At 47.4% G+C, this 26911-nt stretch overlaps 1 protein-coding gene across 3 annotated transcripts in view; it reads left to right on the top strand.

The window, feature by feature from the left end:
• The first annotated feature begins 6803 nt into the window (after positions 1-6803).
• The window catches only part of LOC117361527, a 672067-nt gene continuing 651959 nt past the window's right edge, over positions 6804-26911 (top strand). For all 3 annotated transcript variants that reach the window (XM_033946990.1, XM_033946988.1, XM_033946989.1), the window contains exons 1-2: positions 6804-7458; positions 7590-7648. In XM_033946990.1, coding sequence (XP_033802881.1) covers positions 7012-7458; positions 7590-7648 — 506 coding nt within the window. In that variant the 5' untranslated portion in view covers positions 6804-7011. The remainder of the gene's footprint in view (positions 7459-7589; positions 7649-26911) is intronic.

The raw sequence follows: 26911 nt of genomic DNA, 5'->3' as shown, positions 1-26911 counted from the left end.
GCTAGGACCAACATGTAGCCGGCAGCCTCTGAGGCGTATATCCCTTGTTCAGGTATGCCTCCTTGACAATGCAGATGATTGCAAAGAGGGGCTTCAGAGAATGAGCACTCGGTATGCTACCAGCGCCGATATCAACTGGAAAGATATTCATTAATCTGACAATTACCTCCCGTTCCTCCATTATAACTTTTTAGCATCTGATAGTCACCTGCACGTTTCAGGATTTCTGGTATTTCTTACAAGGCAGCTGCCATACCTGTGCTACTGCCTTTTTTTTTTTGGGGGGGGGGGGGGCTGCCACTTACGTCCAGCTCGGAGGTGGTGTCTGGTGCGCCGGATGAGGACTGGGTTTTCCCGGTGGACCCTGCGCCACCTGCACCTCAGGGACTCGAGGTCCCTGTACATACCATAACGCCTGGAAGAAAGATATGGTGGAGAATAGGGTCTGGTGACAGTCCTTTTCAAACATATGCAGCGTTATGAGGGCACTGAGCACATCACATCTGTCATGTATATTCTGATGAGGTAGGGACATATCCAGAAATTAAACATCTGCCTGCCAAGATATTATTATCCTTCATTATCTATGTTTCCTTTATATATATATATATATATATATATATATATATATATATTTTTATGCAACACAGAATAAGCAAGCAGTTCCTTGAAAGATGGGGGTGGGAGCAATAGGTGACAGGTTTAGAGACTAGGACATACTGGCTACATAGTGATAGGTATGCAGGGTGTCCCGTATTCTGGCCCAGGCCCTCATGGCGACGTTGCGGGCGGGTCTCCTGCCATTGTGGCCAAAGACCCGTGCCTCATATTGGAGGCAGAGCTCCACTAGGGACTCAGTCTCCGCTAGGGAGTAGTTAGGCTCCCTTCGCTCCACCATCACACCCGCACGCACTCACAGCTCTCACACACACACTCACACACCCTCTCCCACACTCACCCTGGTGGCCACACACTCTTCCTGGCACGCCCTTCCTCACTACACAATCTCTCACTCCCACAATCACTCACACTGTCTCTCCTATCTGTCTCCCTTACAATCTCTCTCACTTGCTCTCACACACACACTCACAGAAATACTCTCCAAACACTCAATCCCAATCAGATATCGATTTCACTAAACTATCCTCCACCAAACTTCTACCACTCTCCTCCCTCCTCACACAATGCCTACTACACCCACAAGGGTCGCACTTCCACGTGGTGGTTTATATAAGGGCATGCAGGACATTGATGGGAACAGTGTGACATCAGTGGGACATGTGCCAGGACAACTAATAGATAAAGAGCGCTATACGACTAGCAAGTCATCTAGCGGAATGCGGCGAAAATAGTTGTACGTCCTGTTTGGATGAGTGACATTTTGGTAGGTAAAGTTGGACGCTTCGGTTTAGCGCATGTGGACATGTTTATGTTGGACATGTTACGTGCTGATAATCGACCGACTTGGACGTCTTTCGATTATCGACACATTTCCCTGGACATCTTATGCCGCCGACGCATAGAGCTTTTATATGACTAGTTGATTATGCCCCTCCACGTGTACATGAAAAATGAATGGAAGAAATTGGGGGCGGGACTGACAACTAATAGATGTCCCCTTTTGATGAAAAAAATAAATGGTCACGTTACTCATACTGGAATCAATAATCCCTTTGACGTATGAGGCAATTATATGTGGAACATTGCTGCATATCAAGCCTCCCATGGATAGCTACAAATGCAGGCTTTTCCTAATTATGATGGGAATAGCTATGCAAATGATAACACACAATTGGAAAAATTGCGACTGCCTCAACTTTTCGTTTTAGTGGGCCAGTTTAAGTTTAGGTTACAAATACGAAATGCGGATATGTTGGGGCATAGCAAATTATTTAAATTGGTATGGGGCTCATTGACATCCTTTGTTACTTCCACATAGTTGTGTTTGTTTAAAATTTTTTGTTTCTTTTTATACATGTCCAGGACAGGGGGGGGGGGGGAATATCTGTAACATAGTAACATATACATAATAACATAGCAACATAGTAGATGACGGCAGATAAAGACCCGAATGGTCAATCCAGTCTGCCCAACCTGATTCAATTTAAATTTTTTTTTTTTTAATTTTTTCTTCTTAGCTATTTCTGGGCAAGAATCCAAAGCTTTACCCGGTACTGTGCTTGGGTTCCAACTGCTGAAATCTCTGTTAAGACTTACTCCAGCCCATCTACACCCTCCCAGCCATTGAAGCCCTCCCCTGCCCATCCTCCACCAAACGGCCATACACAGACACAGACCGTGCAAGTCTGCCCAGTAACTGGTCTAGTTCAATATTTAATATTATTTTCTGATTCTAAATCTTCTGTGTTCATCCCACGCTTCTTTGAACTCAGTCACAGTTTTACTCTCCACCACCTCTCTCGGGAGCGCATTCCAGGCATCCACTACCTTCTCCGTAAAGTAGAATTTTCTAACATTGCCCCTGAATCTACCACCCCTCAACCTCAAATTATGTCCTCTGATTTTACCATTTTCCTTTCTCTGGAAAAGATTTTGTTCTACGTTAATACCCTTCAAGTATTTGAACGTCTGAATCATATCTCCCCTGTCTCTCCTTTCCTCTAGGGTATACATATTCAGGGCTTCCAGTCTCTCCTCATACGTATACTGGCGCAAGCCTCCTATCATTTTCGTCGCCCTCCTCTGGATCGCCTCAAGTCTTCTTACGTCTTTCGCCAGATACGGTCTCCAAAACTGAACACAATACTCCAAGTGGGGCCTCACCAATGACCTGTACAGGGGCATCAACACCTTCTTCCTTCTACTGACTACGCCTCTCTTTATACAGCCCAGTATCCTTCTGGCAGCAGCCACTGCCTTGTCACACTGTTTTTTTGCCTTTAGATCTTCAGACACTATAACCCCAAGGTCTCTCTCCCCGACCGTGCATATCAGCTTCTTTCCTCCCAGCATATACGGTTCCTTCCTATTATTAATCCCCAAATGCATTACTCTGCATTTCTTTGCATTGAATTTTAGTTGCCAGGCATTAGACCATTCCTCTAACTTTTGCAGGTCCTTTTTCATATTTTCCACTCCCTCTTCGGTGTCTACTCTGTTACAAATCTTGGTATCATCTGCAAAAAGGCACACTTTTCCTTCTAACCCTTCAGCAATGTCACTCACAAACATATTGAACAGGATTGGCCCCAGCACCGAACCCTGAGGGACTCCACTAGTCACCTTTCCTTCCTTCGAGCGACTTCCATTAACCACCACCCTCTGGTGTCTGTCCGACAGCCAGTTTCTGACCCAGTTCACCACTTTGGGTCCTAACTTCAGCCCTTCAAGTTTGTTCAACAGCCTCCTATGAGGAACTGTATCAAAGGCTTTGCTGAAATCCAAGTAAATTACATCTAGCATATGTCCTCGATCCAGCTCTCTGGTCACCCAATCAAAAAATTCAATCAGGTTCGTTTGGCACGATTTACCTTTTGTAAAACCATGTTGCCTCGGATCCTGTAACCCATTAGATTCAAGGAAATACACTATCCTTTCTTTCAGCAACACTTCCATTATTTTTCCAACAACTGAAGTGAGGCTCACCGGCCTGTAGTTTCCTGCTTCATCCCTGTGACCACTTTTATGAATAGGGACCACATCCGCTCTCCTCCAATCCCCAGGAATCACTCCTGTCTCCAGAGATTTGTTGAACAAGTCTTTAATAGGACTTGCCAGAACCTCTCTGAGCTCCCTTAGTATCCTGGGATGGATCCCGTCTGGTCCCATCGCTTTGTCCACCTTCAGTTTTTCAAGTTGCTCATAAACACCCTCCTCCTTGAACGGCGCAGAATCTACTCCATTTTCTCGTGTAACTTTGCCAGACAATCTCGGTCCTTCTCCAGGATTTTCTTCTGTGAACACAGAACAGAAGTATTTGTTTAGCACATTTGCTTTCTCCTCATCACTCTCCACATATTTGTTCCCAGCATCTTTTAGCCTAGCAATTCCATTTTTAATCTTCCTCCTTTCACTAATATATCTGAAAAAATTTTTATCTCCCTTTTTTACATTTTTAGCCATTTGTTCTTCAGCCTGTGCCTTCGCCAAACGTATCTCTCTCTTGGCTTCTTTCAGTTTCACCCTGTAGTCCTTTCTGCTCTCCTCTTCTTGGGTTTTTTTATATTTCATGAACACCAACTCTTTAGAAACATAGAAAAAAGCGGAAGAAAAGGGCTATAGCCCACCAAGTCTGCCCATTCCAAGTATCCCTTCCCTGAATTTACTCCCTTAAAGATCCCACAAGAGTATCCCATTTTTTCTTAAAATCCATCACGCTGCTGGCCTTTATCACCTGGAGTGGGAGTCTGTTCCAATGATCTACCACTCTTTCGGTGAAGAAGTACTTCCTGGAGTCGCCATGAAACTTCCCTCCCCTGATTTTCAACGGATGCCCTCTGGTGGTCGAGGGTCCCATGAGCCAGAAGATATCATCTTCTGACTCGATGCGCCTTTATTTTCTCAGCCACTAGGTTGGAGAACCATATCGGCTTCCTTTTTCTCTTGTTTTTATTGATTTTCTTCATATAAAGGTCCGTAGCCATTTTTATCGCTCCTTTCAGCTTAGATCACTGTCTTTCCACTTCTCTTATGTCCTCCCATCCTAACAGCTCTTTCTTCAGGTACTGTTTGGTTATTCTTTGATTAATTTGTTGGACGGGGAGGGATATTTTTCTTCTGTATGGTTATTGATTGAATTTAAGTGCTTATGTTTATTAATGTCAAAATATTTCCTAGTATTAGTTTGGAGAAAAAACTGCATACAGTGAAACACCACAGAAACAATGACACATAGCCCCCTAATACTCTGCAAAATATAAATATAGCAGATGTAAATTTGAAGAAACTTACAATCACCACTTCACAAATTAACAAATAGAAATAAAACAAAAATTGGACGTCCTCTCAAAAATTTACCTTGCAAGCTATATTACTGGGGAAAAAGCTTCTTCTACAATATTGGGCCTCGGAGGAAGCTCTCACTTATACTATGTGGATCGCCCTTTTGAAGCAACAAGCCCGATATGAACTGGACTCTTATTTGTCTCGGCAGCAAGCCATGTGGAAAGCTTATTGCAGACCGTGGGAGAGGTGCTTGAAGCTTTGAAAACTTGACCTTTTGCTTTCTCAGGCTTGTATCTGGAGGTTGTGCCCTTCCTCCTTCCCTGCTGATTGCTTGTCATGTATGCAATTCTCCACCAGGTTCATTATCTTCTACATTGTGTTATAATGTATTATCCTGTTTTCTTTTGTCTTATATTGCCTTCCTAAATATGTTGTGAATTGTACTAACCACCTCTGCTCCGTTGGGGGAACTTTGAGGGATTGAGGTGTGTAGGAGCCTGATTGGGGTGTTTCTCCTCCTCTCACTTTCTTTCTATCATTCTCTTTTCCTGTTTGTCCCCTAACTTACCGTGGCGCCGCTACAGAGGACCGCATGTTGTATGATTGAAGTTTGGGTTCTGAGTGGGGTGTGGATGTGGGAGTAGTGTGTATGTTTGGAGGGTATGAATCGTTTGCATGGGAGTATGGCTGGGTTGAATCGTTTGGAGATTCAGTGAGAGTATTGCTTAAAATGACAGAAGTACCTGGTTTGCAGTACCAATACACCAGGACTTCACCTGTTGTGCTCTTACTCGCTGCAATGTTTGCTGTTGTATTTATTTAGTTTTACAACTTTCTGGTTGAAGTATTCGGTGTTGCAGCCGGTTTACTTATTACTTTGCGACCAGATTTCTTTGTTAGTATGGCTGCACTTTACGCCTTTCTCGTGGCTCTGTATCCACATTGTTCCTTGCATTCATTGTTCATGGTTACTTTACGTCTTAATAAAAATGATATTACAAAAAAAAAAAAAAAAAAATTGAAAATAAGAATATACCATTTTGTGGACTAATCCATTTTCCAATTAACTTTCAGAGGCCATAGCCTCCTTTTTCAGGTCAATATACGAGTGGGGCCCAGGGCAGCTACCCTGTTTGCTCCTCCCTGACAATTTCAGGCCCTAGACCTGGGCCTACCCTTTAATCTGGCCCTGAGCTGTCAAAAGAACTGGTCCCATGGAAATCATTTCCTATCCCCAAGATTAAAAATATTTCCGTATACAGTTAGGTTTCTCTATGCCAGAAATGATTGATATTTGACCAGTTTTTTGGAGTTATGCTGACCACATGGGTTTGGGTTTTAGTTTTGGTTCAGTGTAGAAATTCAGTAGAAAAAACAAAAAGCCTGTCCCCCCCCTCCTGCTACCATCTTCCTCACCCTTGCCCACTTGGCCATCCAACATCTCTCTCACATCTGCCTCCCCAGCCAGCATCTCTCTCACCCCTGTCCCCCCCCCCCCCCCCAGCTAGCCAGCCAGCATCTCTCACCCCTGCCCCCCAGCCAACATTTCTCACTCAGGCCCCCACCCTGCCAGCATCTCTCTCACCCCTGTCTCCCCTGCCAGCCAGCATTTCTCTCACCCCAGTTTCCCCCCAGCCAGCATCTCTCTTACGCCAGTTCCCCCCCCAGCCAGCATCTCTCTCATCCCTGTCTCTCTAGCCAGCATCTCACTTTCTCACCCTTGTCCCCACCAATCAGCCTATCTCACTCGCTCACCACTGCCCCTCCCACCCGTCAACATCTATCATCCTATCCTCCTCAGCCAGCACTTCTCAATGTCTCCCCACTGTACACAATCCATCCAATTTAGGCAACCTGCTGCCAGATCCGCAGGTTTCCTCTACCGCGGTCCTACCGGAAGAAAGAGGAAGTGACATCATCTAGGGCGGGACCGCAGTAGAGGGAAGCCTGCGGATCTGGCAGCAGGTTGCCCATTGACGTCCCCTGCAGCAATTCGGACCGCAGAGAGGGAGTGCTGAAATTCTGCAATGCGCAATTGCGCAGAATTCCGTTAGGAATAATCAGATATATGAAGATGCTCACGTTTTACAAGAGCAGTCATCTACCATGGAGTCCAAAGTCTTTCACAGAGATGATTTAGAAGATTCAAATACAGATGATTCGGAAGATTCATTTTATACTGTGTATAGCACTAACAGTAGTGATGATGACCAGAGCGATACACTGCTGAATTTTTTCAAACTTACCTCCAGTATTAAAGTAAATCAGTGTGTGGATGCTACTTCTGATTTTAGGGATTATTGTACCAGTAGCAAGTCTACTTGTTTTGAGACTTCATTGGTATCGAGGGGAAACAACACTGAAATATCATTATTAAGTAACTACAGAAACAAAGCATGGCAGCATGAGAGCAGTAGAAGTGTTGGATGTAATACAGATACATCTTATATTCGAGATGTGCAAGAAGTTGGCTCTCAGACCATTTGGGTGGATGCTCAGGAAAATCCCATTGTAGCAGACTTGGCACTGGTGGATTCAACCTCATTAATTCAGGTAACTTTTTAGCTCAACAAAAACCCCACTTCTAAAGGGTTAATTTTTATATAAAAATATTAATGTGTTCAGAAGGCTTGATGAACTTTATTTGATAATTCCTTCATTTAAATTCATTTTGTTTCTTTAAGGGTTCTCTAAAAATGGGGATTAATGAATATAGCATAGATTTGAAGGAACCTGCAGACAGGTATGTTTTAAACTTTGTACAGTAATATTTTTTATTAATTAAGATTTGTTATGTAAAATTTAAGGCATGCATGCATTTATAAAATGTATATGAGGAATGACTATTACACAGTTATAGGTAATTTTTATAAATATTTTTTTGTGCTTATATGCTGGCGAAAGGTCACTTTTGGTCAGCCACAAAAACTCAGAGACGTGAAGAAAGAAACAGGCTTTTTATTCAGCATATGCAGAAAGGACTTCAGAGCACCCACCAATCTGGCAGCTTCCAAAGTGCCGAGAAACAGGATGTTCAGTGACTCTTAAATATTCCCTGTCTAAGCCAGGTGGATGCTAACTACAAACTTTTCATTTGCTACTTTTACTACAAATTCTTGATATACATTGGTCCTAAGCCTGCATTTACTATTGGTTCAGGGGGTAACCTTATAGTCCTATAGGGAGCAACTCTACTTTTCTAAGCCTTGCCAGGAGGGCAAAGTACATATGTGGTCATGTTTTTCAGCTTACACAGGATGCGGTTAATGCACATAGCTTGTAGCTCAGGCAGAATGAAATGAGAGAAGTCTGATAAGTAAAACACAAAGCAGTCTTGAGGTTAAGGAAAAACTCAAGGTCACGTCAAGGTCCTTCACTGGTATACATAAATAAATATAATACAATACAATGTCTTATATACCACAATTCTCTGCAAGGAATCTGTGCTGTTTACAATAAGAGTTAGATCAAGTTCTTGGTGTTAAAGCTACTTGCAAAATTACCTCCAGTAAAGTATGTGCATTGCAGTTAAACACCTATGCGTGGTTAGGGGACAAGTTTGGGTGGCATGCAAGTGGAGTCACACATAATTTGCATATTTTACAAATGTTATGGATTCTTGTGGTTTCAACTGACAGCCTCTTTAACAAAGCCACACGGAAACAGCCCCAAAGCTCTTTAATTTTCTATGGGCTTCGGGGCCGTTAGCGCAGAGCAGCCACTAGCATTGCTTTGTAAAAGAGGCAGTGAGTTGCTATTTCTGCTGAATTTGTACTAGTGTTTTTATAAATAGGAGCATGAATGTAGCTACCTACATGCCTCTATAAAGTAGACACATAAAGAGGCCTAAATAGACAAGTGGAAGACAACTTTATATCTACTTCTCACAGTTCTGTTACCTTTCCCAAAGTCTAGTGCATTTATAGTAACTCACATTAACTTGAGAACTACATAGGCTGTTAAAAGATTCCTTTAGTATTCTGAGCAAATGGGTATTGATATTCTGGAAATATACTGTATATACTTGAATATAAGTCAATCAGAATATAAGTCGAGACCCCCTTCCCCCCCTAAAGGAGGAAAAAAAAATTAAAAATGGTCGACTCGAATATAAGTCGGGCAGCTTAATATTCAAGTATTCTGCCCCGTCAAGCTCTGCACCCAGCCCCCTTCCTTCCTCCCCTATCAGGCTCTGCGCCCAGCACCCTTTCTTCCTCCCCTGTCAGGCTCTGCGCCCAGCACCCTTCCATCCTCCCCTGTCAGGCTCTGTGCCCAGTATGCTTCCATCCTCCCCTCCCTTATCAGGCTCTGTGCCCAGCTCTAGTCTCAAAAGTACCTCATCTTGCGATCCGTGGTGGAGGTTCAGCGGGCAGGAGCGAACTTTCCAAGCTCCTGCCCTGCTGCTAACTGACTGCCGGAGTTTCTTTGGCCGCTGAGCAACACGAGCAGGAGCGCGATTTTGCGCTGCTGCTCGGTACTGAGCCTTACTGGCTCCTGCAAATTCTCGTGAGGTACCTATGAGACTAGGACAGGGAGGGAAGAGGGGGCAGAGCCTGGAAGTGGCCTGAAAATAAAATTCTGGGAGGAGGCATTGACCCGAATATAAACCAGGACTTCCATTTTAAAATCCCAGTTTATATTTTAGTATATACGGTAATAAACTCTTTACCCACAGAAGGTTTTGTGATTTCACATAATTTTGAGGGAATTCTCATAAAACTTTGAAAAATCTGCATACTTCATTTGTAGGGCTGCACATTAATCACTGTTAATGTTGAAGTTAATTCATCATTCTCTCTCTTTCTTCTCTTCCTCCTCCCCCCCGCACCACCACCCCCGTTTCATTCAATCTCTTCTCTCCTACTCTCCCTCATGGTATGCAACAATCTCTTCCTTAGCACAGCAGCAGATGAATCCAGAGACCAGTGGGATAGCACACATCGACCAGCAGGTGGAGATAGAAAAACTGATTAACAGGTGGTCCTATAGGTTGGCATTCCTCCTGTATATAAAGTATGCTCTATCTCCCAGCAGGGGTTGGTCGTTATCCATCTAGCTCCTGGATTCTGGCTATGCCTGGTGATATTCTGTGGATTTTTCATTTCTTTTGTTGAGAATCTTTCTCTTCAGATAGAAAGGGGTGTCTGGCTGAGCGGTGCCAGCTTTGGGAGTTACACCTGGGCCCCCCCAGGTCCCTACTCCTACTGTGGGAAGCGCAGAACACCGTCGGGGCTGTGTTCCACCAGGTGTTCGGACGCTTCGGCCGAGGATTCGATGCTGCCAGCTAGTGAGTTTCAGTTTTCCCGCGCTGGGGAGGCGCAGTCGACCTCCTCTTCCCTAACGGTTGGGCCCGCCGCGCTTCAAGGCGCGTCAGCGTCTGGGGAGATTCCGGCGGCTGTTGGCGCTTCGGGAGAGCTGATGGAAGATGCGGTTTCGCTCAAGTCCACGGTGCAGGCCAGGCCAGCAGGGAGTTTTCACCGGATTTTATTATGTTGATGCACCGTGCCTTAGTTTTGCAGAGCTCTCAGCCTGCACAATCCCTGCATTTGAATGTTTCTTTGCTCTCTACTACTACTACTACTACTACTACTACTTTTTCACCTCCGGTGCAGTCTCAGGCGGCGAAGCGTTGCAGACTTGCTGCCACAGATGACGGAGATCCTGCCTCAGTCTCCCCCTTGTCTTTGGCTCTTCCAGAGTCGTTGGAAGAGGGAGAGGTGACGGACTTGGACGCAGAGGAGACGCTTGGTAGGGACGTGGATGATCCTACAGCGCTCCGTCTTTTTCACAGGGAAGAACTTTCCTCGTTAATTTCTAAAGCTTTGCAAGGATTAAACATTTCGCAGGAGGATCTGCTGGTATCTGGGTCCATAAACCCGCTTATGGCAGGTACGCGTAAGCCGCCTAGATCCTTTCCGGTTCATGAGGACATGCAAGAGCTTATTACAATGTAATGGGACACGCCGGAAGCGAGTCTCCGGGTGACGAAAGTCATGCAGCAGTTGTACCCTCTTGCTCCAAATGAACTGGAGAAGTTTAAGCTGCCTAGGGTAGACGCTTTGGTGGCCGCGGTCACCAAGAAGACTACTTTGTCAGTTGAGGGGGGTGTTGCGCTGAAGGATGTCCAGGATAGGAAGATTGAGTCTTCGCTTAAGATGTCCTTTGAGGTTGCGGCGGTTACCTTGCAGGCTGCGGTTTGCAGTTCTTATGCTGCGCATGCATGTCTGCAATGGTCTCAACTGATGGCGATGGAGTCTGGGACTTCGGTTCCCTCCGAATTGGCAGATTTGGAATCGGGTTTGGCGTATTTGGCGGATGCCTTGTATGATATTATTCGTGCTTCTGCGAAACAAATGTCTCTTTCCGTGGTTTCTCACAGATCTTTGTGGCTCCTTAATTAGGCGGCGGATGTGGGTTCCAAGCTTAGGCTCGTGAAATTCCCTTTTAAAGGTCGTCTGTTATTTGGTGAGGATTTGGATAAGCTGGTGAAGGATTTTGGTGATACCAAAACACAGCGGTTGCCGGAGGGTAGACCTAGACCGCCAGACCTCGCTTCCAGGATGTTAAGAGATATAGGCCAGGAAAGCCGTCTTTTCAGCCCTCTTACGGTTCTTTCTCTAATTCTAGACCTAGATTTTCACAAAAGAATTCCTTTCGTGCGGCAAAACCCCCGACAGTTCAGCCAGTCCGTGCTCCAGCAAATCGCAATCAACAATGATGGGGTCTTGGCCCCTTCCGCCATTTCCTTAGGAGGGCGGCTGTCTTCCTTTCTGGCGGAGTGGGCCAAGATAATGTCCGATCAGTGGATATTGGACATTAATCGAGAAGGTTACAAATTAGAATTTTCCTCTCCCGTCGCTGATTCTTTCTTGGTATCCCCTTGAAATGGGGCCGCCAAGCGAGACTCGGTACAACTTACCCTTCAAGTCCTTCTGGATCTGGGTGCTGAGGTTCCGGTTCCCCCAGCGGAGGTGGGCCTCGGCAGATGTTCCATTTACTTCGTGGTGCCCAAGAAGGGGGGGTCGGTCAGGCCGGTGCTGGATCTCAAAAGGGTCAACAAATTTCTCAAGGTCCGACATTTCCGTATGGAGACGGTGCGCTCAGTCATTGCAGCGGTCCAACCAGGGGAGTTCCTTACGTCCCTCGATCTCAAGGAGGCTTACTTGCATATTCCGATCTGGCCTCCGCATCAGAGATTTCTTCGGTTTGCGATCCTAGGCCAGCATTATAAGTTTCGGGCGATGCCTTTTGGTCTCGCCACGGCACCACGTACCTTTTTGAAGGTGATGGTAGTGGTGGCGGCGTTTCTTCGCAAAGAAGGGATTCGGGTGCATCCTTACTTGGACGATTGGTTGATCCGTGCGTCTTCCAGGCAGGAGAGTGTGTCAGTGACCCAGAGGATGATTTCCCTTCTTCAGTCTTTGGGGTGGATCATCCAAAGAGCTCTCTTACCCCGTCCCAGTCATTGGAACATCTGGGAGTGCGGTTCGACACTTGTCTGGGGAAGGTGTTTCTACCCAGGGACCGGGGAGGGAAGTTGCAGTCTCAGATTCTCCTACTTCTCCAGTCACCCAGACCGAGGGCTTGGGATTATGTGCAAGTTCTGGGATCGATGGTGGTGGCTCTGGAGGTGGTGCCATGGACTCGCTTCCACATGAAACCGTTGCAGAAGTCTCTTCTATCTCGGTGGTCCCCGGTGTCTCAGGACTACGAACGGCGTCTTCGATGGAATTCTCAAGTTTCCCTCAGAATGCATTGGTGGCTCGACGAGGCCAATCTGTTCAAGGGCATGCCGCTTGCGACATCTGACTGGGTCGTAGTTACGACAGATGCCAGTCTTCTGGGATGGGGGGCTCAGTGCCTTCAATCCTCTGCGCAGGGAGTTTGGTCTCAGGAGGAGGCCCAGTGGTCGATCAATATGCTAGAGTTGAGGGCAATCAGGCTTGCGCTTCTAGCGTTTCAGTCCATGGTTCAGGACCGACCGACGAGGGTCTTCTCGGACAGTGTCACGGCGGTGGCATACATAAACCGGCAGGGAGGTACCCGAAGTCCTCAATTAGCCAGCGAGGCACTGGTCCTGTTTCAATGGGTGGAAGTCCATGTTCCTCTTCTCTCGGCTGCGCACATTGCGGGTCAGGCAAATATTCAGGCAGACTTCCTCAGCAGAAATCTTCTAGATCCCGGAGAATGGGAACTCTCCGCTCAGGTGTTCGATCTGCTAGTTCAGAAGTGTGGTCTTCCGGAGATGGATCTCATGGTCTTGCCTTGCAATGCGAAGCTTCCTCGGTTCTTCAGCAGACGCAGAGAGAGGGAGTCAGAGGGGGTAGATGGGTTGGCTCTTCCATGACCTCTGGATTGTCTTCTTTATGTGTTTCCTCCTTGGCCGATGATTGGTCGGGTGTTGCATCGCATCTCTCTCTTTCCGGGCAGGGTGATCCTGGTAGCTCCAGATTGGCCGCATCGTCCTTGGTATGCGGACCTGATCTGGCTGTCGACGGGCGAACGGTTGACATTTCCGGTGACTCCGGACTTACTCACTCAGGGTCCGACCAACATGGAAAATCCGTCCCACTTTGGTCTTATGGCCTGGCTCTTGAATGGTCGCGGTAGGGGCATAAGGGTTTTTCAGAACAGGTCATTTCCACTCTTCTTCATGCCAAAAAGAGATCTACCTCTGCCTCATATGCTAGAGTCTGGCGGGTTTTCGAGTCTTGGTGTGCTTCTCTGGGTATTTCGCCCTTTAAGGCTTCTCTGTCTGATATTCTTTCCTTTTTGCAGGACCAAAGGGTTAGCCTATAATTCCCTTAAGGTTCAGGTGGCGGCCATTGCTTGTTACAGAGCCCGGGTATCTCATTCGCCGCTGTCTTCTCAACCTGATGTTGTTCGTTTCCTGAAAGGGGTGCAACATATTCAGCAACCTGTTAAGAGGATCTGTCCAGAGTGGAGCCTTAAGGTTGTCCTTGGGGGGTTGCAGAAGGCCCCGTTCGAACCATTATCTCATGCAACTCTGAAGGATGTCACGTTGAAAGCGGTGTTTTTGGTCGCGATGGTGTCGGCCCGAAGGGTTTCGGAGTTGCAGGCCTTGTCATTTTTGCGCATTTCGGATGCCGGAGTGTCTGTTCGGCTGGTTCCCTCGTTTCTTCCTAAGGTGGTGTCTTCCTTTCATGTGAACCAATATCTCTTCCTTCCTGCTTTACGGCGGGAGGATTGGGGGGAGCGCTTGTCTTCCTTGCGTTTCCTTGACGTGCACAGGATTCTTCTTCATTATTTGTGGGTTACTAATGACTTTCGTCGTTCCGACCACCTCTTTGTGTTGTTCGCAGGCCGCAACAGAGGTATGGCTGCGTCCATGGCTTTCATCGCTCGTTGGGTCAAGGAGGCCATTGCTTCGGCTTACTTGATGGCCGGAAAACAGTTGCCGAACCAGCTTCGCGTACATTCCACCCGAGCGGTGGCTACGTCTTGGGCCAAGTCCAGGGGTCTTTCCTTGGATGAGATTTGTCGTGCGGCTACTTGGTCTTCTAAGAATACTTTTTCTAAGCATTACCGGCTGGATGTGGCCGCCCGGGCAGAGGCTGACTTTGACGCTTCGGTTATTGCGGAGGTGGCATTTGCTTCCCACCCAGTTTGAGGTGTGCTTTGCTACATCCCACTGGTCTCTGGATTCATCTGCTGCTGTGCTAAGGAAGGAAAAATTATGTTCTTACCTGTTAATTTTCTTTCCTTTAGTAGCAGCAGATGAATCCAGAGCCCCACCCTTTCTGCAGCTGATCTGTCCGTTTGTTGGTTGCAAGTTTTAGTTTTATTATTGTTGGTGGTTGTATTCTGTATTTTACCCATTGCAATTGGTTGATGGAAATAAGTTTTATACATGCTCAATATTTCCTATTTCCTGATGCTTGGGTAAGGAGCGATACTGGATATACAGGAGGAATGCCAACCTATAGGACCACCTGTTAATCAGTTTCTCTATCTCCACCTGCTGGTCGATGTGTGCTATCCCACTGGTCTCTGGATTCATTTGCTGCTACTAAAGGAAAGAAAATTAACAGGTAAGAACATAATTTTTCCTTCCATCCATTACCAAATTCATTTTCTCTCTCCATCCCTGTCTCTCCATTGACCAGCACATCCTCCACCCCCTCTCCCCTCAGTGTACAGCATGCTCCTCCCCCTCCCTGGTCTATTATCTCTCCCTTTTGTTGGCCAGCATCTCTCTCCCCCCCTCTCCTCAATGCTCAGTCTGGCATCCGGCATCTCTCCCTCTGCTTCCCTCCTCTATTTCCTCTTCCTTCCTCCCATCCATCTCCCCCTCCCTGCCCATGGGTCATTCCCACCCCACCCTGGGCCTACCTTAAATTTGAAAAGGGGAGGGAGAGATGCCAGACTGCACACTTGGCAGGGGTGGGAGAGATCAAAGGAGATGCTGCAGCACATTTTTTTAAATTGTGACTAATGGACCTAGGGATGGTGAGGGCCAAGGAGCTCCCAGTTTGGGATTTTCCTTTAAGAGCTATGGTAAACACAGCCTTTGGTGCCAAGAAACCATGTAATTTGAGTGGGGATATCAGCATGGATCAAAACCTGCTGCAATCTTGCTCCCCATCTGGAGACTCTTGAGACTGCAGAGTGAAGCATGGTGGCTCTCTAGTCTATCAGGCTTTCTTAGACACCAGTGATATCTCTGGCTGAGGAAGAGGAATCACTGATTTTCTGACTTTTTAGGTGGGAAGAGCTGGCATAGTTCATTGAATTGGTCAGAGAGGCTCTATGTATTTTGGGCCCCATCCCTTATGGGATCCCAGGACAGGGAATCCCATGTTACAGATCTTCAGGTGGCCTTCTAAAGCCTTTCAGCTGCATAGGGCCTTTTCCGAAATGGTCTTGGCCACGTGAGAAGTCTCAGAAGGCACTTTCAGGGGCACCAGGCTCTTGATCAGATTCTAATCCTTGCCTTAGGAAGGCTTGAACAGTTTGTTCAGCTTCCCAAGGTGAATGCATAAGTCATGGTTATGACTAAGAAGATGATGATCCTGGTGGAAGGGAGCTTGGTGCTAAAGAATTCCGATGCAGGAAGGTGTAGGAGCCGCCAAAGCAGGCCTTTACTTTTTCTGATGGAATTGCCAGCTCAGCAGTAACTCTCTTCTCCCTAGCCACAGCTCACAGCATGCTTTTAACTTCCCCACACATCTGCCACTAGCGTTAATTTATCCACAGTTCCATCAGGCAGCCTCGGAGGAGAGTGAGAGGAAGGAAAGTTGGTGGCACTGGGGAGGGGAGTGGTGAGAGGAAGGAAAGATGCTGGCACAAGAAGAAGGGAGGGAGATGTGCATGGTGAAGGGAGAGGATGAAATTGTACATAATGGAAGGGAGGAAGGGAGAGATGGTGCATGGAGGAGGAGAGGATCCCTGGAAGCGGCTTGGTATAAGTCGGTTAATGAATCTTCCTTGTCATCAGCAATAGATGAATCCAGAGACTAGTGGAATAACAGCCATGAACCAGCAGGTGGAGATAGAGCGTACTGAGTTTTCTCAGGTATATCTTGGATGCACAGTCTCCTGGCCAACCAGTAAACTCTATCTCCAGCACATTGGCGGATGTGTTTCTCACAGCTCCTGGATTCTATGGGTCCTAGGGCTATAGAGCGTTCGAGCCAGGGTGGGCTTGTAAAATGGAGGGGTGTTCTAGCACATTGTGCCAGCTTTGGAGGTACACCTGGGTCTTCCAACGTCTCTACCTCACCCTCTCTGGGGTAACACCTGGGTCCCCCCAGCATCCCTTACCCAGACCGACAGAGTGCCTTCGGTGAGTTTTATGCTTACCCATGAGAGGGGTACCTGAAGTGGAAGAGGTAAGGTGATATTTTATTTTTTTTGTCGGGGGCTTTGAGTGCGCCACGGTTCGGGGTTGCAAGGGTTTCCTGCATGGCCCTTCTTGGGGATGTGATAGCCTAGTTTGGGATGACTGGCGGTGTTCTTCCCTCTTGGGTGGTTCAGGCCTCCATGGGGAGGGGGGGGCACCATTGGCAAGGATTTTCAATGCCTTCCCTCAGATGAGTCCGAGCTGTTTGTTTGTTCACTGCCTCACAGCACTTTTGGTTTTGTTCTTTTCCGGTAACGGCCAGGGGTACGCTACTTGCGGCATTGGCAGGTGAGTTTGCCTGTGGGCGAACGGGTCGCTACTTTGACATGGTCTAGGAGACAGGCTTGGGTCCGCAAGGCTGTGGGATGCCTTAGAGCCTGTATATCATGGGGTCCCAGGCGCCTTTCAGCGCTGTGTGAGTGCGTGTTTTTTACTTACTTCTGGTTGCGCTCGGAGTAGGTAGGAGCGCGGTCTCCGGTGGCCTACACTCCATCTGCTGGTCGGTTACCAGCAGTTTGTGGGCGGTAGTTCCCTTTGATTATCAAGTCCTCCAAGAGAGGGTGGCTGGTCCCCTGGGGGTGGCTTCGGTCAGGGTGGTTGGTGGCTGCTGTATTTCCTTCTGCCTGGAGAAGCCTTCCGACAGGTAGCGGTAGGCAGTTCTTTGTTGGTATGGGACTGCCCGCGGGGGATATGGTGGGGAGGCTTGGGCCTCAGTGCAGAAGTTTTCCTGTGGCTCCAGCCTCAGTAGAGAGTTCTTTCCTGTGGCTCGGGCCTCAGTTGAGCGATTTTTCCTATGGCTCAGGCTCCGTTGCGTGTTCTTTTTGGTGGCTCAGGGCTCAGGCTCTGTTGCGTGTTCTTTTTGGTGGCTCAGGGCTCAGGCCTCAGTTGAGTGTTCTTTCTGGTGGCTCAGGCCTCCGTTGAGAGATTTTCCGGTGGCTCAGGCCTCCGTTGAGAGAGTTTCCATTGGCTCAGGCCTCCGTTGAGAGATTTTCCGGTGGCTCAGGCCTCAGTTGAGAGTTTTTTTCCTGTGGCCCGGCCTCAGTTGAGGAATTTTCCTATGGCTCAGGACTCAGTTCTTTCAGGGGCCTCGGCCTCCATTGAGTGTTCTTTCCTGTAGCTCAGGCCTCAGTTGAGAATTTTCTTGTGGCTCAGCCAGGTTGAGAGATTTTCCTGTGGCTCGGACCTTAGTTTGGTGTCTGTTCCTGTAGCTCAGGCCTCTGTTTGGATGATTTTCCTGTGGCTTGGGCCTCATTTGAGAATATTTCTTGTGGCTCGGGTCTCCGTTGGGGACTTTCCTGTGTCTCATGCCTCGGAGAAATTTCCTCTGGCTTGGGCCTCAGTTGGGAGATTTTCCTGTGGCTCGGGCCTCAGTGGTAAGGTTTTCTTGGGGCTTGGGCCTCAGTTGAGAGGTTCTCTGGTGGCTCAGGTCTCAAATATTTCTCTGTGATTCGGGCCTCAGTTGTGTGTTTGTTCCTGCAGCTCCTTCTAAGATTTCTTCCTATGGAGAAGTAGATGGGTTGTTTAGATCTACTTCCTCAACTTCTGAGGTTATCACTGTTTTTGCCTGGAGATTCGGGGGGGGGGGGAACCTTGTCTCCTCCTAGTATTCTTCCTCACTTTGGGTGGCAGTTTGCCTCCTATGGGAGCCCCTTGGGCTTTAGGCTTGGGAAGGCTTCGATTGGATGGGGAGTCTTCCCTTGTCGCAACCTTGGCTTGCTGCCCTGCCGCCTTGCGGGGGTTTGGCTGTCATATAAAGACGGGTCCCTGACATAATGGGGTTATTCCACAGGAGGTTCTCTGGGGCATTGTAGTCACAGTAGGAGGCTGCTTGCCCTCTTATGTTCCAGGGAGCAGCACGGGGCGGTGATGTCCGCAGCATGGTGCTCCCCGGCGATGATTGCTCCTACTCACAGGGGCTATGGAGAGGATTAACCTCTGCATGGGATACATACTCTCTGAGTTTCGTATCTCCTTGGCCGTGTGCTGCAAGGCAAGATGGGGGGGGGGGGGAAACGTGGCCTTGCATGTTCCCTGGGTTCTTTCCCTCCCTATGTTTGGATTGCTTTGGTACATCCCACTAGTCTCTGGATTCATGTGCTGCTGATGACAAGGAAGAGAAAATTATGTCCTACCTGTTAATTTTCTTTCTTTTAGTCACAGCAGATGAATCCAGAGCCCCACCCTGTTACGGGGTTTGGCCCTCGCAGGCGCAGTTTGGACATGCTTTGTGGGCTGGAATTGCATTTTCAGTTTGGGAGCCTCAGGGATTTGGGTAGCACATGTGCGGACAGATGTTGCATATGTTTCTTATGTCTCGTAGGTTTCATTCCTTTTCTGTGCGTTGTTTCAGCTGCTTTGAGAAAACTTTTACTGGTTGGCCAGGAGGTTCTGCATCCAAGATATACCCTGAGAACAACTCAGTACGCTCTATCTCCACCTGCTGATTGTTGGCTGTTATCCCACTAGTCTCTAGATTCATCTGCTGTGACTAAAGGAATGAAAATTATCAGGTAGGACATAATTTTCCCTTTTCTGAGTATAGCCTTTAACTGAAGTGTAGGTAAAAAATGATCAGGAACGTGTGGAGCTGCTTGGCAACGAGAAGAAGAATTGAGCAGTTAGGTAGTTAGGCAATAGGCCATGTATATCTTTGTAGACAAAGCATCTAAATTTGAAGAAAACTCTTCCCTCGACAGGAAGCCAATGTAGTTTTTGGTAAAATGGGGTTATTTGGAGTTATGTGGTTTTAGATGATACTCAGTTTCCGGAAATGCCTGCATTGTCCTGCTAGGTATGAAATGTTGCAGTAGTCCAGGAGGCTTAACATTAGCGATTGGACTAGTAATTGGAAAGGTGCAAGTTAAAAGAATTTTCTTATGGATCTTAGTTTCCAATGAGTGATGAAGCCTTTGCCTACAACTTGGTACATTTGAGTGGTCATAGATAGCTGTTTATCAAGGTGAACTCCCAGGATTCTAATCGAAGGGGTGATGGGAAAGGAATCTCCTCTCAGAGTTAGGGTGCCCAAGGTGCAGTTGATAGAGGTGGCTAGAAAAAAACTTAGTTTTTTAGTATTTAGTTTTAACTTGAAGTGTGACATCCACCCTTCTATAGTGGATAAGACTGAGTCTATTCTTTGAATCTTTGCAGGTGGTAGGCAGGTGACAGGGAGGACAATAGTAATGTCGTCAGTGTAACTGTAGTGGGTAACATTTAAGTTTTTTAAATGAGCTCCCAGGGAGGATAGATGGACATTGAAGAGAAGGGTTGATAGAGGGGAGCCTTGAGGAGCACACATTTGCCGGTCCATTTGTCAAATAGGGTCTCTCCAGACTACACTTGGAAGCTGCAACATTTTAAGAAGCCTTGGAACCATTGGAGGACATTTCCCGATAGTCCAAAGGAGTCTAGGCAAAGCAGAAGTAAGTCGTGGTCCACTAGGTCAAATGCACTACTGAGGTCTAGTTTTTCACTAGTGCATTTAAACCTTTACTCAGTATGTCATACATGTCATTCAAGAGGGAGGCAATTACAGTTTCTGTACTGAATGATGGTCTAGGTTCAAACAATTTTTATTGATGCAATCATGAGATCAAATAGAAAAACGGAACACAAAATGTGCAAAATACAAACAGTGAGGCATCATATCCCACACAATGCAAGAAAATATTAGAGATGGGTACCAGGTCATACCCCCCTTCAAATCGACTCATGGCCAACGACGCCAGAGTCGGCAGAATGGCCCTCCGGGACCCTGGACTCTTATGAGCCCCGAAGTTGCCACACCACTTCCCTCCTCACACTCATCCCCAACACAGAACTGATAACAAGAACATGAATCTTAGAAACCCTCCTTCCTCCCCCTTCCCAATACCCCCCAACCTCCCCATCGGTACTCTCCGCCCCACCCCACCATTGCTCACTATTGCTCTCTCATCCCAACTAGAGAGCTGCATGGGAACGGGGACGATGGGAATCCTGCGGGACCCATGGGGACCCCTCGGGTTCCCCCTTCGGGTCACGGGGATCCCGTAGGGACGCCCCCTATGGTCGCAGGGATCCCATGGGGATGCCTCCTAAGGTCGCGGGGATCCTGCGGTGTTCGATGCAACTCGAGCCGCGAGGCTCGTCTTCTTTTTCCTACCTGCCTTGCCGCAGCACCCAGCCGACTGGAAGTCTTCCCCGATGTCAGCGCTGAAGGAGAGAGGGCTTAAGCAAAACCCTCCCTCCCACCGACGTCAGCGCTGACATCGGGGAAGACTTCCGGTCGGCTAGGTGTGCTGGGGCAGTGCAGGCAGGAAATAGAAGACGAGCCTCGTGGCTCGAGCTCCATTTTGCTGGTAATTTGCTTGCAGATGAGGACTGGGAGGCGGAACACAAAAGGGGAGAGGAAGTGCGTTTTTGGATAGAAGGCATGAACTTGGGAAAGAGGATGGAGGAAGGGAGGGAAAGAGATGCTGAGGTGGGGGAGGGAGTGCATTTTTGGATACAAGGCATGAACTTGGGAAAGAGGATAGAGGAAGGAAGGGAAAGAGATGTTAAGGTGGGGGAGGGAGTGCGTTTTTGGACACAGAAGGCATGAACTTGGGAGAGAGGAAGGGAGGGAAAGAGATGGTTGTGTACATGGGAATGGAAGAAAGGAGAATTTTTGGTCATAGGGACGGAGTGAGGTACAGATGAGAGGGAGAATTATTGTGGTGGAAAGGGAACAGTGGAACAGATTGAAATGGATGCAAGAGAGAGGAATGTTGGACATAGTGGTGAAGGGAATGGAGGGAGAGATGTGGCATGGTGCTGGAGAGGGATAATGTTGGGTATGGGGCTGGTGGGCAGGCACGAAAGATGAGAAAGGGATAAATACTAGACTACGGTAGGAGGAACCAATGGACAGCAACAGAAGAATTTACAGAAGATGGGAAAGTGGAAAAAAGAAACTGGGGTCAACTTTATGGAAAAATAAGTCTCCGGACAACAAGGGTTAAAAACAGAATTTATTGACTAAAATATGTTAGCTTTGGGAAATGTATATGGCAGATGTCTTTGTATTGTGTTCAAAAGAAAAGGAAATGCATTTCTGGTTTTATTTCTACAGTGTTGAAGTACTTGCTGACCCTTGGAGTGACTGGTGGGGATCCCCAAGTACCGCCAGCAGAGGACCTCCTCTAGAAACGGCCAGAACTCCCCTCCACCAAGCACAGCAGTCACTGGCAGCATCCATGAGCCACTGAGGTGCCAGCATCTGTAACTCAGGGACGCTACTGCTGCCTGCCAAGCTTGGCAAAAGGGACTCCCGGCCAACTGCAAAGGAAGTCCTCAGCTGACAGCTTGGGGGTTCTCATCAGCTGGGTATTTATATTTTATATTTACATTAGAGGCTCTGGTAGAAACCCGTTTACAAAGTATGTATTCTTCCCAATTAATATTTCCAAATTAATAAAGTCTCTATGCTTATTTGTAAATGGGTCTTTACCAGAGCTTTTAATTCAGTAACATAATTAAATGAAATAACAATTTCTGAAGTTTATAGGGACGGGTGGGGACGGAGCGGATTCCTCGTGGGGACGGGTGGGGATGGCGGGGATTCCTCGCGGGGACGGGTGGGGACGGAGGGATTCCTTGCGGGGACGGGTGGGATTTTGGTGGGGACTGGTGGGATTTCTGTCCCCGGAGACTCACTATTCCCAACAAACTGAGTGCCCAATTCAAGACACCCACCGTAAAATCTCACTGCGTCCTTTTGGATGTAAAGATTGCAGATATGGCTCCCATACATTCAAGAACACCGTCTTCCGCTTCCTTAACCCGCCTGCATCCCTCGTCTCCTAGGTAGCCAACTGATGCAACTGGTTCCTCCTTTTTTACTCTTCTACTATTTACATATTATTCTTAGCACTATTTTCAACTCAATCAAATGTGTGTTTTTTGGATATTCATTTATATGTGTTTTCATGAACTTTTGATGACTTGAGTGGGGGTTTTCCTATGTATTGTTCAATGTTCAATGTTCATGAATTTTTTTGAAATATTCTCATGCACTTTATAGCTAACTTATGTGATATTATATAATCTCTAGGGCACTTTGAGGGGTTTCTTTATATTAGTGTGTAATTCTGAGGTCTGATTGGCCAATCAGGCCTTAGATTAAGTGGGGATGGGCGGACCCGCTATGCCTAAGGCCTGATTGGTCCAGGCTTCTAGAGCCTGGGCCAATCAGGCCTTAGGCTTCGGCGGGATGGGCCGGGAAGGGGCGGGCCCGCCTCATTTCGACGAGGCATGCCTGCTTGCTCGACGTACAAGACCCATCTGTAAGAACAGGTTTGGTGGAGTGGGGGTTGTTAGCGCCGGGGGGGGTTTGTCTTCGGGCAGGAGGGATTGGGCACCCTCCTGCCAGCGACCGATATTGTCGGGGGGGGGGATCGGTAATGTCGGGGGGGGGCGGTCAGGAGTGTCGGGGGGGGGGGGCAGTCGGTAGTGTCGGGGAGGGGGGTGCGTCTTCGGGCAGGAGGGTTTGGGCACCCTCCTGCCAGTGATCGGTCAGGGGCCACGGCCCGCTATACTTATAGCGGCAGAGAGATCCCTTGCCGCGATAAGTATAGCGGCCGCGTTTACTTACAATGTAGACCAGCATTTTGCTGGCCTACATTTTTAAGCTTCTCATCTACTAGGGAGACGCGTAGGGCCGCCTAGGTTCAGCCTAAGGCCCGCCTAAGGCCCTTAGACGAGCTTAGGCATCTTGCGGGTCTCCCTAGGCTCCCGGAGGCGCCTTCAGGCCTGCCTGGGGAGCATTTTTTTTTTAAAAACGTGCATCCCGATTGGCTGATTAGACAGCTGTAGGACGCCTACAGCTGCCTAAAATCGGGACGCACTTTTAGAGAATCTGGGCCTGAGGTCTTTTCTTCCTTGGTGAGTCATACTTATTTTCGTCATCCTGAATTTTGTGAGGTTGTTTTTTTGAGATATATATGAACATAAGAACTGCTATCTCTGGATCAGACTGGTCCATCAAGTCCGGTGATCCGCACATGCCGAGGCCCAGCCAGGTGTACACCTGGCATAATTTTAGTCACCCATATCCCTCTATGCCTCTCGTAAGGAGATGCGCATCTAGTTTGCTTTTAAATCCTAGAATGATGGATTCCGCAATAACCTCCTCTAGGAGAGCATTCCAGGTGTCCACCACTCGTTGCGTGAAGCAGAACTTCCTGATATTTGTCCTGGACTTGTCCCCCCCTTTGCTTCAGTCCATGTCCTTTTGTCCGTGGCACATTGGACATTGTAAATAATTTTTTTTCCTGTTCTATTTTGTCGATTCCTTTCAGTATTTTGAAAGTCCCTCGCAGTCTCCTTTTCTCAAGGGAGAACAATCCCAGTCTTTTAAGTCGTTCCTCGTGTTCCAAGTTCTCCTACTTTATCTTTTTCAGATGAAGCGGTTTCCTTTCAAAGAGTTTTTCCTTCTTTCCGAAGATGGCCTCCTTCCATATAAACCAGGTGATAGTTCTAGCCTTCTCAAACCGGAGACAGTTGGAGGCTCTTTAAGGGGGACATACACAGGGTCTTGCTTTTACTTTTGCTTATTATATAGGATTTTTGTATTATTATTATTATTGAAATTTTGAAATAGTAGCAAAAACAACAATTGCCCACTAACAGTAGGTACATATTAACAACTCCACCTGCTCCTCCCACAAGAATTCCCCATCCAATCTAATTCTCTCCATCCCAGAAAGTAGTCAGTGATTAGGGTTGTCATTTTGTGTCATGGATGTGTTGCCACCATTTGGTGAAAAGATCCCCCAAAACTCTGAAAAATTGGAAAGGTATGAGTCTAGGATTTATTTACTAGTGCTGACCCTCCCCCCTCACCCCCTAAAGCAGGAGCGGCAGTGCTGCCTATTGCTGGCCGGCCGCTGCCGCTCATGCTTGAAGGGGGAAGGTCAATTGGGAAGTGCTGCAGCGTCTTCCTCCCTGGTCTCCCGCTCTTACCTAAATTAGGGCAGCCTGCAGAAAGGATCACCGGTGCTTTAGCGATCCTTGCAGGCTGCCCTGTGGAGGCCGATGACAGCCTGCAAGGCTTGCTAAAGTACCGGTGATCCTCTCTGCAGGCTGCTCCGCTAGAGCATGAGGCCAGGGGGTTAGCTGGAGGAGCATGCAGGCCTTCGGAGGGTGGTGCAGGCCTTCAGGGGAGACACACCTTCAGGGTTGGGTGCAGGCCTTCAGGGGAGGGGGCCCAGGTATAGAAGTACAAGGTTTTTCATAGAATGCTACATTACAATGTCAACACAAAAACATTTTAAGAGCTAGCACAGGGTGTAAGCAGAAAAGGAACACGCAAGCACACAAAATAAATACTACTCAGATTACACAAAAGATATAGCAACGTGTTTTCCAAAAATAGATATCTGAATATATTGCAGCCTACATGTCCCAACAGCCCACTCAGCCAGAAATATACACATCAAACGGATACTGGTACCGATCCATATGGTCTGACCATTCATTATACGTACTCCTTCAAAATCAACTGGACCGAAAACAAAAACAAACCAATTACACAAAAAATAATTTACAACTCACACCCATACATTAACCCCGCCAAATTCTGGAGAAAGACAGACACCATAATCCAAGACTTCAACCCAAAAGACTTCATCCCACAATGGAACATCCTAAGTACAGCAACCCTAGATGAACTGGCCCCGGAACAATCCAAAACAAGAATACATAGAAAATCCGACAAATGGTTCGACAATGAACTACTCCAACTTAAAAGAAAATGCAGACAACTAGAAAGAAAATAGAGAAAAAGTAGCCAAGATTCCACAAAAGCAGAATGGAAAATATTTCACCAAAATTACAAACAAAAGCTGAAAGAAAAAAGAAAGACATACTACACAAAGCAAATAGGAGAAGGATCCCAAGACACAAAAAAGATATTCCAGTTACTAAAAGAACTCACAGACACCTCACCATATCTGACCACAAACAACTCCTCCCCTCCCTCAGCCACATTCTTCAAAAATAAGATTGCTAATATCAGATCCACGTTCAATGATACACCGACTCACCTAGAAGAAATCTCAACTTCTCCCACAGAAAAAGAATCGATAGCAGCAGACAGAACCTGGTCCCACTTCTCACCTATACAAGGTCAAACTTCAACAAACTATATAACAAATACAGTCATGCAGCCTGCAATCTTAATCACTGCCCACCATACCTACTGAAAACCTCCAGTACGCTATTCTGCACTCTGCTCCTACAATGGATACAAACCCTACTCACCGATGGCCATTTCCCACAAAACCTCAGCGAAATCATCATAACTCCAATCCTAAAAGACCCCAAGGGAGCAACAGACCAACCATCTAACTATAGACCTATAGCCTCAATCCCACTATATATCAAACTAATGGAAGGCTTAGTAGCTAAAGCCCTAAACATTTACCTAGATTACCACAACTTACTTCACCCCACACAATCTGGCTTCAGAACCAATTACAGCACGGAGACCCTACTAGGAACACTCATGGACATCGCGAGACAACACCTCTGCACTGGAAAAAAAATGATGGTCATACAACTAGACCTCTCTGCAGCCTTTGATCTAGTAGACCACGACATCCTCTTACAAACTCTAGATGCAATAGGAATTACAGGAAAAGTTCTAATATGATTTAAAGCAGGGTTGTCCAATCTGCGGTCCATGGGCCGCATGCAGCCCCGTGAAGAATTTTGTGTGGCCCCACTCGCGCTCGAGGACAATACAGTGTTTTCCTCTGCCGCCACCAGCTATTTACCGTCTTGCCGGCTCCCTCCTCCATCTTTCTGCAGCGTTAACTCAAAGCCGCGGGCAGCGGCTCCTACATGCTTCCTGTGGCTGACCCGGAAGCGTTCCCTCTGACGTTGTGACATCAGAGGGAACGCTTCCAGATCAGCCGCGGGGGGCGCATGGGAGCCGCTGCCCACGGCTTTGAGCGAACACTGCAAGACTGAGTAGGGAACAGGCAAGAAGATAAACACCCATGGCACAGAAAGAAGAAGGGCATGTTGAGGGAATGCTTCCAGATCAGCCGCGGGAGGCACGTGGGAGCCGCTGCCTGTAGCTTTGAGCGAACACTGCAAGATGGAGGAGGGAGCAGGAAA

This window comes from Geotrypetes seraphini, chromosome 5, assembly GCF_902459505.1.
Source record: "Geotrypetes seraphini chromosome 5, aGeoSer1.1, whole genome shotgun sequence".
NCBI lineage: Eukaryota > Metazoa > Chordata > Amphibia > Gymnophiona > Dermophiidae > Geotrypetes > Geotrypetes seraphini.
The sequence above is the reverse complement of the archived record's forward strand: the minus strand, read 5'-3'. Positions and strand labels throughout refer to the sequence as shown.